General features: G+C 39.3%; 1 protein-coding gene across 2 annotated transcripts in view; it reads left to right on the forward strand.

The window, feature by feature from the left end:
- Nucleotides 1–4,574: 4,574 nt before the first annotated feature.
- Nucleotides 4,575–12,708, forward strand: part of LOC126481066 (nuclear valosin-containing protein-like) — a 159,923-nt gene continuing 151,789 nt past the window's right edge. The window contains exon 1 of one of the 2 annotated variants that reach the window (XM_050104551.1): nucleotides 4,575–4,920. In XM_050104551.1, the coding sequence (XP_049960508.1) occupies nucleotides 4,759–4,920 (162 nt within the window). In that variant the 5' untranslated portion in view covers nucleotides 4,575–4,758. The remainder of the gene's footprint in view (nucleotides 4,921–12,708) is intronic. The other variant, XM_050104550.1, reaches the window with a different exon arrangement.

Genomic DNA, 12,708 nt, shown 5'->3' on the forward strand with positions numbered 1-12,708 from the left:
ACGTATGTTCTAGATCAGTTTTATGTGGTAAAGTGCTGAGAAGTGAAACAACATTTCAAATCATCGACATATATATATATATATATATATATATATATATATATATATTCTCGCTAGAAGATAAATGTCGATGATTTGACATATACAAAGACATCTAACAATATTTGTAAGGAAATAAATAAAGCCTGTTCACCTTATACATTACGATTTTTCCTTACATAACTAATAATGTCATAAACAACTGTATTTTTCTCTTTTTTAGATCTGACTTTTCACTTAAAATGTTATTTGATGAATATTACTTCATCAGCTAATGATCTTATATATAAGCCATGTCATTCAAAAAGAAAGAACAGATTTCAATTATATATTACAGACTAACTACAAAAATAAAAATACATTGTGCATGCCACTCGATAGAGGAAGGTTCAAAGTTTTGACATGGTTGTGCTATTGATGTTTGTACCTACATGGCGACTACACCACAAGAGAAACAATTTGCGTGAAGTCAATCTATTGTTGAAGTACAACATGCATTCCGCCATTGGTTCATCAAGAAGCTACCTCTGCGCAAGCAGATTTATGACTGGCGTACAATATCGTTGGAAGTTGGTTGCATATGCAAGAGTAAGAGCACTGGTTGGCTACACAGGTCTGATAAAAAGTCGAAGATATCAGAGATAAGTCCACACAGAGCCCTCAAAAGCCCACAAGATGGGCAAGCCAGGAACTGCAACTCTCTCAAACAATGATGTGGTTTGTTCTGAAATGACAGCTGCATATGAAGCCTTACAACTTGCAGTTACTGCAGCAATTGGGTCCCAGTGATGATAACAGAAGATCCGAATTTTGCCTTTCAATTCTCTGGGATATGGCAGAGGACACATTTTCCAAACGACTCATCTGTTCAGACGAATCGACGTTTCATCTATCAGGTAAAATAAACTACCATAATGTAAGAATTTGGGGGTCAAAAATCGTCGTCGAACATGAAGGAGACTCGCCGAAACTGAATGCGTTTGTGCCATTTCTGTTCACAAAGTGAGTGTACCTTTCTTTTTTGTGGAGCAAACTGTGACAGGTATGTTACACCTCGACATACAGCAAAATTGGTTATTTCCTCAACTTCACGAAGATTCCAATGATTTCATTTTTATGCATGATGGTACCCTGCCTCACTTTCGCCTTGAGGTGTGGCGTTACCTTAACAACAACTCCCCACAACGTTGGTTAAGAGGAGATGGATAACAAGAGCTTGTTCATTGCTATTGGCCTCCCAGATCTACAGACCTCACATATTTCCATTTCTTTTCTGTGGGGGTTCATAAAAGGCAGAGTCTTTGTCTCACCTATGGCAGCTACTCTTCAAGAGCTAAGAAATGGAACTGTTGAAGCTGTCGATTCAAAAAACAGGGGCATCTTGATTCATGTTTGGATTGAAGTGGACCACCATTTTTATGTTTTTCGACCAATGTACGGTGCTTTTTGAGTGTGTGGTATAGAGTCTTTGTGAACATAAAACTTTGAACCTTCCTCAATCCAGTGACATACGCAATGTGTTTCTATATTTCATAAATTCTCTGTAATGAACAACTGTAGTCTGTTTCTTCTTTCTTTTTGGATCACATTGTGCAATGTGGTCGCTTGCTTTTAGATATCTGTCTTAGCTTCTGAAAGAACATTCAATGGCAAAAACATCCAAGTCATCATGGAGCATTTGCAATTTGCCACGAAGGTAAACCACTATCCTAAGATGCAGATTCAGAAGAAACGAAAGCACGAAAACCACTATTACACCACCAGTGAGAGTGGCGAAAGTAGGTTAACTTCCGATGTTAGCAGTCAACAACGCCATCAAAACTTCCTTCCCAAGAAGCCTTGATGTGACGGTCCATTGACTGTCTGCGTGAATGCAGCCATTCAAAATGCACTGTAAAATGTTTCCATGTGGTGTAATAGCCAGTGTGAACTGACTTTGATTCTGCAACTTGTATTTACATAACATTAGCATAGTAATAGTTTGGAAATGGAATACTGCATTATTTACATTGCTGAACTTTGACACAGTCCAGTCACATTAATGTGACCACCTGTCAATACACTGAATAACCAGTTTGGCAGCATGGATCGTTGTGAGATATTGGAATGTACTGATAAAGTTATTGAGCCATGCTGTCTCCAGTGCCATGGCTAGCTGTGCTAGATTTCTCTGTTGAGGATACAAGCCACAAGCAAGTCAGTCAGGCTGGTCACACAAATTCTCAATTTGTTTTAAATCTGGGAAGTTTAGTTGCCAGAGGAATACAGTAAACTCATCCAGATGTTTTTCGAACCACACAAGTACTTTGTGAGCTGTGTGACACATTGCATTGTCCTGCTGGTGGACGAGGTTGTGCGAAGGAAAACAAACATTTCCCAGAATATAACACTCCTCCTCCAGCCTGGACACTTCCAATGAATGTTCCATGGTGTCAGCCATCTGCCTGGTGAGCAAAAAACGTGATTCATCTGAAATGGGCACTTGTCACTCAGTGGATGTCAAGTTGCTGGATTGGTGTGCAAACTCCAGGCTTTGTTGCTGATGAACAGCAGTCAGCATGGGTGCATGAAATAGGCCTGTGCTACAGGGGCCCATACCCAGCAACATTCGCTGAAAGATTGTTGAGGAGACACTATCTTTAGCCACATGATTCGTCTCTGACGTCAGTTGCTCAACAGTTGCACATCTGTTCGTCTGTGGACATCTCTGCTGACATCGTTCACTCCTGTTATGTATGGCCTGTTGTGCACCAGTTTCCTCAGAGCTGGTTTTAGACAGCGCCATCTTACCATGCACAGCAAGCTTTAGCCACGACGCCACACAAACTGTTTACAAACTTAGCTATTCTGGAAATGCTTCCACCCTTGGCTCAAAGACTAACGATCATGCCATTTTCGGCGACCAATAAATCCCTCTGTTTCCACATTACAACAACGATTGCGCTGTATTCCGCTTTCTCCGGACATGCTTTATATTCCCTCCATAATTAGCGCTGCCACCGGCGTCTTTGAGTGGTTGTTGCATATTGACGTCAAACACAGGCGGTGGTTACATTAAATATAACTGGACTTGGTAATACCATGGTGTAGGAGGCTAGTTGGTGCAATGCACATACAGAGGAACAAAAACTTCCTGGCAGATTAAAAGCGTGTGTCAGACCAAGAATAGTTTTACATGACAGTGTCATGCTGGCAATACTTTTCATCTGCCAGGAAGTCACAAAACCGCTCACACTCCACTACAGGGTAAAATATTTATTCTGGAAGATATATCTATTTAGTACATTATTTTTAATCGAGCTAAATGGCTGACATAATAGTGGCACATGAAGAGCCTTTGAAAGTACGTATCAAGAATGTATCACGAAATGTGATCTGTTTCGCATGGAAGTCTATTCACACGGAGGTCACGGAGTGAAACGGAACGTCCAAACAATCCATAATACATTTTAAATGCCACCGGTTACAGACACCATCAATGGATCTGACGGAGCGTCAACAATTCTAGGGAAGGACGTTTTGGCGTTTATTTTATTTATTCGTCCTTAGGATATTTATTTTAATAGTATCGGAGGTGTCAGAAACATTACAGAAATAAGACATACATATAAAACATTAACAAGATAGGGTAGGATATGGTGAGGATGGAGCGGGATGTTGATGTAGAGAGATTACCATTGTCTGCTAAGATTGGCAGTTATACTGTTCTCTCTTCACTCACTCATATTGTATCGGTAGCTTTGTGGTGCTGTACCTTTTTAATTTTTATTTTGTTTTCATGAAATTGGATTCCAAGAGGATTTGGATATTTGTTCTATGAGTGGTCTATTTACAGTGGACGTCAGCAGAACGGAATTCCTCGGCAGGCGACGTCAGCGTGGTATGTTTACGCCAGCTAGAACTTCAACAAAACGTCACTACGCTCAGCCTAGTGCTGAAGGATGGAATTAAAGTTCTACATACGCCATTCGGAGTCACTGTATAGTATTGCAATGACGGAACTAGCTACGATATAGTATATTAAAGGCCAAAGCCCATATTGTAACGTATATTCTTTCCAAATTTTTTATGGTAAACTATAAATTAGTGAAGAATAGGAGAACTGCCTTAGAAATATTTCTGAACATTTACATTATTTATAGTAGAATGCAATACATACAGCCTTTTTACGTTATCTGTTTCTTAAGTACCAAATAACGTCAGAACTACTGTATTTTTCTTTTCCAACAAAGCTTAGTCTTTCATTGTTAGAAAAAGGTTATTTAATGAAAACTACTTCCTCAATCGACGTTCTTATTTATATACAAGATGGTCTCCAATAATCTCAGTTTCTCCGTTCAGTGTTAGGCTAAAGCGAAGTGACATTATTTACGAAGTTCCATCTCCATTAGTGAAAACAGACCTCCTTTTGACGGCGACGTTATTTCCGTTCCGTTCCGTTGACGTCCTTGATAATGATAGATTATGTACCAATGGAACAATAACTGAAGTACAAACTGTTATTACAGTTTATTCCTTTATGTTGTCAAGTGTGAACGAATATATTGCGACGGTACAGTGTCTTTAGCCTTTAGCTTGCGCTGCCACTGGAGATTCTGTCATCTTACTTTGATCATCTTTGGAACGCGAAGTGTAGATTAGGGTTTCTGTTTCCCCCGGAAATTTGAACCAAGTAATGTAACTAACGACTTGTGATTATGTTCTTTGTAGTGTTAGCTTATGAGTGATCTTTCAGTGATGAGTCTCCTCGGAAAACTGAATTCATCAACAGAAATTATTCCTATCGAGGGTCCAAGTGAAGGAAGGAAAGATATGAAAATGAAGAAGCAGGGACTGAATCCATACTTTTCTGATCCACACATAATTGACCGTGTAAAACAGGTAAATGTTCATATTTAATGATTTGTATGCTCTTATTCCACCCATTGTTCATATTAGTGGAATAGTAGGAACATATAGATAAGTTTCAGGTATGTGTCTTCCCTTGCCCTACAGGCATTAGTGCTTGTTTATTTACTATTGTATGTAGGCTGATTATTGGTTTCACAGAATAAAGGCCATTGTTTTCACTGGTTAAATTCGTGGTTGTAATTGCCTCAGGCTTTATTGTTTACTTACAAAGTTGCTTAAAGTTCCTAGCTGGAGCTGTTTGCGGAAATATGGACGTAATCCCTTCTGTGAAGTAATTAAACTATAAACATGTTCCATTTTACTTAAAAGATGTATAGCCCACACCTATTTCAGTCGTGTTGATCCTAGGTTTGCATTTGTAAATATTGTTCCCTTATTGTAAGAGTGGTCGTTGTCTGAAATAAAATCAGAAGTGCTTATGAGGCAGTAAAAAAAGCTTACGGTATACAAGGTTTATGTGGTCGTGTAAGAGTTTTACGTTAAGTCATAATCCGGATCCTGCTACGAGTGGTCTCTCAGATTTGAGAAGACATCAAAGATATCCATTAAGTGCAATAAATTACATTGCAATGGCTTCGTATTGCAGAGAACTAAAGTATTACAATGTTAATTATAAAGTTCTCTGAAACATAAATTTTAAGATCTTAAGTGAAGACACTCTTCAGTGTTGTAGGAGCTGCACTACAAATTTCTTAATTGGGTCTTGATCGCTTTCACTTTATCTGTATGACTGTTAGTTGCAAGGCCTCTGCAAGATGTTAATTCGGTAATGTTTCTGTTTCCTGAAAATGTTATTTTAATTTGTCAAGTTTCCCCCAGAAGTATTTCCATAACTTAATAATGAATGCAGAATAAACTAGTTTCTTTATTTTTTGATCATATACAGCATTAATGCTGCATACTGTCAATGAAGCTGTGCCAACGCACTTCGTTAATTCTAGGCCGTAGGTGTTTGTTATGGCTATGTTCTATCTGTACTTCTAAAATCTTCACTCTTTCTACTTTTTGTACCTCATTGAGTAGATAATTTTTAAACCTTGTGGTGTTCTAAGAGATATTGAATTATAGCTGTATGTTCTGAATTTTGCCAAAAATTAAATGGTAATCTGTTTACCTTGAACCTTCTCGTAATCTCCCCCCCCCCCCCTTAAATATTTTGTTAGCTATCTGTTCAGTATAGGAAGAGCATTCATACTGCTTTTTGTTCCTGTACTTGTATTGTTTCCAAGTACTTCAGAAGTACTGCTCATAAGTCTGAGACAACCTATCAGATGAGACTGATACAAGAGGAAAGCCGCATACTTTGTCGTGGGATTGTTCAGTTTATCCAAGAATTTTACTGAGATGGTTAGCAAATTCCTGTGGCAGATGCTACCAGAGAGGCGTTGCGTGCGTTAGAGAGAGGTTTGATATTGAAATTTCAAGAGAATACTTTCAGCAAGAGTCAGCCAACATCACTTCCTCCACATGGGCCTAGTGGAATAACCACAAGAAGAAAATTCAAGTAATTACAGCTGATACAGTCACTTAATGACAGTCATTCTTCCCACATGCGATTCGTGGCTGGAACAGAGAAGGGGGATCAGTTAGTAGTAACAGAAGAACCCTCTGCCACATACCGTCAAGTGGCTTGCGGAGTATTGATGCAGATGTTATAGGACGTAAAGTAACTAAGTTATTATTATTTACTAAAACATTTGTTCACTTTATAGTCTACTTTGGTAGGGAATGTGATTTAACATTATCTCAGTCTATGCTGTAATACCAATGAAATCATATATACAGCAAACAACTTTCATTGAAAAATATTTAGTAGTCCAACATTTTCCTAACTCGGTGACATCAACATATTGTATAAATGTTTATCATGTAAAATAATCAGTTATTATTTATCACATAAATGGCTAAAAGGTTCGTCACAATTTCTTGTTGGACACATTTTGTTAATTGATCTGTCTATACAAAAAATTATCACCAGAGTGGACAAGTATGAAAACGGTCACAGAGTAGCGAGAAATGATGGACAGTTTGAAGACTGCCTGTATTTTTTGCATGTTGGCGATTATGAAGCAAGAAGTTAAGGAACACCCCAATAAGAGAAGGATTAAAAATGCAAGTCCAGATGAACAGTAACCACAGCATTAAAAAGACCAAGAAGATCCTTCGCTGCCATGGGAGAGGAATGTCAGAACTAGGGCAAAATTTAAGATTGCGGTACCACTCATCACCATTGAACTGTGACATTAGGATTTCAAGCTATACAGTGTGACAAGTGACATTGCTCATTACACACGTGAACACAAAAACTGAAGGGACATGCACGAGTATTAGGGAGTTTAGGGCTAGGAACAACAATATATTTAACAGAGCTAATTATGAAGACATATCAGAACAAAAACAAACACTAAAAAGCAGCAAATGAAATCCTGCAGGTGACAAAACCACAATAAAAAACTAGAAACAAATGTGGAATCAGAAATTTCACTTGATCTATATGCCCAAAGTCCATGATACCACCAACCCCCGCACAGAAACCCCAGAACTGCAAATTTCACATGAGCAATACAGGATGTCCCAGGAGGAATGGCCAGTTCAACGATACGAAAGGGACAGTTATTTGGAGCAAAAAAAAAAAAGCAAGTGTTAGTTCTAAAACACATACTTTAAGAGCTACAAGCACTTGTTCACCTTCTCTTAACATTTATTCTGTGTGCCGGACTGAGACTGCGGTCCCGAGTTCGAGTCTCAGCCTGGCACACGGTTTTAATCTGCCAGGAAGTTTCATATCAGCAGCACACTCTGTTGCAGAGTGAAAATCTCATTCTGGAAACATCCCCCAGGCTATGGTTAAGCCATTTCTCCGCAATATCCTTTCTTTCAGGTGTGCTAGTTCTGCAAGGTTCGCAGGAGAGCTTCTGTAAAGTTTGGAAGGTAGGAGACAAGGTACTGGCAGAAGTAAAGCTGTGAGGACGGGGCGTGAGTCGTGCTTGGGTAGCTCAGTTGGTAGAGCACTTGCCCGCGAAAGGCAAAGGTCCCGAGTTCGAATCTTGGTCCGGCACACAGTTTTAATCTGCCAGGGAGTTTCAAACCCACACTACCTACCAGTCACAACACGGTATAATTATCAACACCTCACAAAAACAGAAGTTTATAAGAAATTGCAATTACACTACTTTTGACTCGTAAGAAACATGCATACCATACATACTGAAATAAAAACAGGCTTACCCATCCTAGTCAGCTGACACACACAAGTCTAGCTATAGCAGAAATGTCATCAACAGTCTCTCTAATGGCCAGCTTAGATTTCTCACTTCAAGAAACCCTCCGGATAGAAAGCCATAAGGTGTCCTGCAGCTAGCACCACATATACTGGTCCCTGTTACAAGATGCAGCAACTTTGGTCACTCATACCTTCTCCGCAAGCCAAACACCTCGTAAACTTCACATTTAAATTAAATAACTAAGAATTATGTTCAGCATGATATCCCCATTGTGCCATGCAGGCCCCTGCACTTGAACTTCATTGTAATATCCATAAGCAACAAAAAATTGAGCATAGAATTAAATCTCCAGCCATAAACAACACACAGCACTAATAAATTTCAAATCCAAAAACAAATCTATTATCCATAACTGTCTACATCAAAATAATTCACTAAAAATCTGTCACAAATTCTTCCAGAATAATTCTCGCAAATATCCACATCCACATTTGTACTCTGCAAACCACCCTGAGGTGCAGGGCAGAGGGCACATCACATTGTACCAGTTATTATGTTTTCTTCCTGTTCCATTCACGTATGGAGTGCGGGAAGAATGATCGATTGAATGCCACTGTGCATGCAGTAATTATTCTAATCTTATTCCCATGATCCCTCTGTGAGCAATATGTGGGAGGTTGTTGTATGTCCCTAAAATAATCATTTAAAGCTCGTTCTTGAAACTTTGACTTTCTTGGGATAGTTTAATACTGTCTTCAAGAGGCTGCCTGTTCAGTTCCTTCAATATCTCTGACACTCTCCTACGGATCAAACAAAACTGTGACCATTCAGGCTGCCCTTCTCTGTATATGTTCAATATCCCATGTTAGCCCTATCGAGTACGGGTCCCACAGACTTGAACAGTATTCTAGGATGGGTTGCATGAGTGACTTGTAAGCAATCTGTCTTGTAGACTGTTTGCACTTCCCCAGTACTCTACCAATAAACTGAAGTCTGCCATCTGCTTTATCCACGACTGAACCTATGTGATATTCCATTTTATATCCATACAAAGTGTTACACCCAGGTATTTGAGTTGGCCAATTCCAACAGTGAGTGGTTGATATAATAGTCACAGAATACTGTTTTTTTCATTTAGTGAAGTGCAAAATTTTACCTTTCTGAACATTTAAAGCAAGTTGCCAATCTCTCTACTATGTTGAAATCTTAACAAGATCTGACTGAATATTTATGCAGCTTCCCTCAGATATTAGGCTACTTCATCATAGATAACTGCATCATCTGCAAAAAGCCCAATTTTGCTGTTAATATTGTCTGCAAGGTCATTAATATATAATATGAACAGCAAGGGTCCCAACATTCTTCCCTGGGGCACACCTGAAGTTACTTCTACATCTGACGATGACTCTCCGTCCAAGATAACATGCTGAGTCCTCCCCAAACAGGCTATGCGGAAACCGCTGCTGGAGATGGGTAAATCTAAAACTGGCCAGCGTTGTGTCTTACGCCACAAGGTTTTTCGGCTTTGGGAGACGGAGTGGCGTAACAGTATGCACAACAAACTGCGTGTCATTAAGGAGACTGCGAATGTGTGGAAGTCTTCGCTGTGGGCTTCTCGCAGGGAATCGATTGTCCCTTGTTGGCTGCGCATTGGCCGTACATGGCTCACACATGGTTAACTCTTCCATTGCAAGGACCCAACTGAGTGTCACTGTGGCTCCCAAATGACAGTTGTCCACCTCTTGCTGGACTGCCCACTTTTAGCCGCTTTGTGGTGGACTTTTAACTTTCCCAGCACCCTACCTTCGATGTGGGCGACACTGCCTCAGCAGCAGCTTTAGTTTACGTTTTATTCATGAGGGTGGGATTTCTCATTTGATCTGAGTTTTGGTGCATGTCCTTTGTCCCTCTGTGTTGTCCACCCAAGGGCTTTTAGGGTGGAGGTTTTAATGTGGATGGCTTCTCCTTTTTTATTCTCATGGTCAGCCAGTCATGGTAATCTGCTTTCTTGTTTTTAGTTTCTTCTCGTTGTTTCTTGCATATCTCTGTGTTTTTCTTGTCCTGTTTTGTCCACTGTATTGTTTGTTGTTGTTCTGGTTCTTCCTTATTCCTGTTATTGTGCCGCACGTCATCTTTGTTTTCTTCTTTCTACTGGAAACAAGGGACCGATGGCCTCACAGTTTGGTCCCTTCCCCCCACCACCACCCCTTTAAACCAACCAACCAACCATGTTGTGTCCTCCCTACAACAAATTTCGGTTGATACCCCTTGTGATTGTACATTTGTGAATAAGTGTAGGTGTGGTGCTGAGTCAAATGCTTTTTGGGAATCAAGAAATACTGCATCTGACTGGTTGCCTTGATCCGAAGCTTTCGATATGTGATGTCAGAAAAGTGCGAGCTGGGTTTCACATGATCAATGTTTTTGAAATCCCTTCTGGTTGGCATTGAGGTCATTCTGTTCAAGATACCTCTTTATGTTTGAGCTCAGAATATGTTCTAAGATTCTACAACAAATCGATGTCAACGGTATTACACAATAGTTTTGTGGGTCACTTTCACTACCTTTCTTGTGGACGGATGTGGCCTAAGGCTTTTTCCAAGAACTGGGCATGGTGTTTTGTTAGAGAAATCTACAATAGATTATATTTAGAAGAGGGCCTAACTCAGTTGCAGATGATTTGTATGGAATCTGACTGTGATTCCATCAGGGCCTGGAGCTTTGTTCAGTTTTAATTATTTCAGCTGTTTCGCAACACCACTGACCTGGAATACTTATTTCATTCATCTTTTCAGTGGTACGAGGATTAAATTGGAACAGTTCTCCAAGGTTTTACTTTGTAAAGGAACATTTGAAAATGGAGTTAAGCATTTTAGATTTCGCTGAAGATGTCTAATGAAACACTAACAGCACTTGCTATCTAGTTAAAAGGATAAACGTAGCACACTAGGGGGTGCCACTGTGTACTCCAACACACCCACTGCAAACATGGTCCACTTCAGACACACATTGTCACTATGGCATCACACAACACAACATAGTTACATTACAGGTCAAAGCAGACAGGTGGTACATTAAACTTTGATTGACTGCCATATCAGGGAATACCAGGTAACTAGCATTTTTAACCCAAGTGCAGGACTCGGCAAGTTCACTTATGCCTTAGAATCTCTATGGAAAGAGCTTGGTAAAGAAGACTCTAAAGAAAACTCAGTAGTCATTATTAGGGGTACTGGGGACAGCGTTGGACCATAACCTCAACTACACAATTGAGAAAGACTGGGATCCACCCTAACACTTAAAGTAATAGTCTGGTGAAAAAGAAACTTCTTCCCTAATTTATCAGTTGGTCTCAAATTTTAAACATACAATTTCAGAATATTGCTTAATATAACTACAAAGTTACAACTTGATCCATCCAAAAGTTTTTTAGAAGTTATTATTTTCTTTTATTCTGAAGGTTTTTTTGGAACTTGTTTTTATATAGTAAATGTACTATAATGTGATTGAAAGATTGGAGACTGTATTTAATAATATAGACAAACAGTTCTGTGTAAGGTTATTTGGATATCTTTTACAGTGACCTTAAAATTAATTTTCAAATTTCTGAATCTTTTATTGAAATATCAAAACAGTCCTGTATCAATATTTTCTTTGTTTTCCCAAAATTATACTCTGACTGTTAGTACTGACAGTACAAATTTAGGGAATATTTACTGTGAAAAAGATATTCAAATGTTCAGTTTCACAAATTAGAGATAATTGCAATCAAAAGTTACAACACAGTCACTCCCCAGTCCTTGTCCTAAAATCCACCTGGGTGCTACGTTCTTCTTTCTGCTCTCTTCTGAGCTTCCTCAGCTTGTGTGGCTTTGGGTCTGGATGCATGTTGCCGTCTTCTTCTTCTTCTTCTTCTTCTTCTTCCCAATTCTAGGCATTGTTTGGCCTTTTGCTTCCTTCTTGGCTCGTCTTTAACTTTTCTCCTTCGCATCCTTATTGCTGGCAGAGAAGTGGTCGTTGTTCTTGTTGCTTCTCACAGATAGCACCCTTGATTTAACTGTGAAATGGCTTCTGTCATTACTATTTCTACTTTTCTTTTGGGTACAGATACATCCTTTGGGCACTTTGATCATGTTATACTATTTAGACACTCATTTTCATTTTGAATCTCTCCAGCAGCGCATCTGGAGAGAATTGTATCAGATGCTAGCCTCTGATAAATAGATATCATTCTAACAACAGATGGTCTCAGAGCAGCATGGTTAGAAGTTTTGTGTGGTTCTGCATATTCTTCTTTGGCCAGGGCACAATTAAAGAAATGCCAAAAATTCTCACCTGTTGGACACTTCATGTGTTGTGTTTTCTCATCAGTGTTCATGCAGTGGTACAGTGGTGCATAGATTGCACTCTTCAGTGCCGTAGTAGCTGGAGTTTTGTAAACCATGCCTGCACATACTACAGCGACATTACTAATAGATCCACCAAGATGCTTGAATTTCTTAGTGTTGCCACCTGCGATCATGTGTTTGTCACA

This window comes from Schistocerca serialis, chromosome 5 (genome assembly GCF_023864345.2).
Source record: "Schistocerca serialis cubense isolate TAMUIC-IGC-003099 chromosome 5, iqSchSeri2.2, whole genome shotgun sequence".
NCBI lineage: Eukaryota > Metazoa > Arthropoda > Insecta > Orthoptera > Acrididae > Schistocerca > Schistocerca serialis.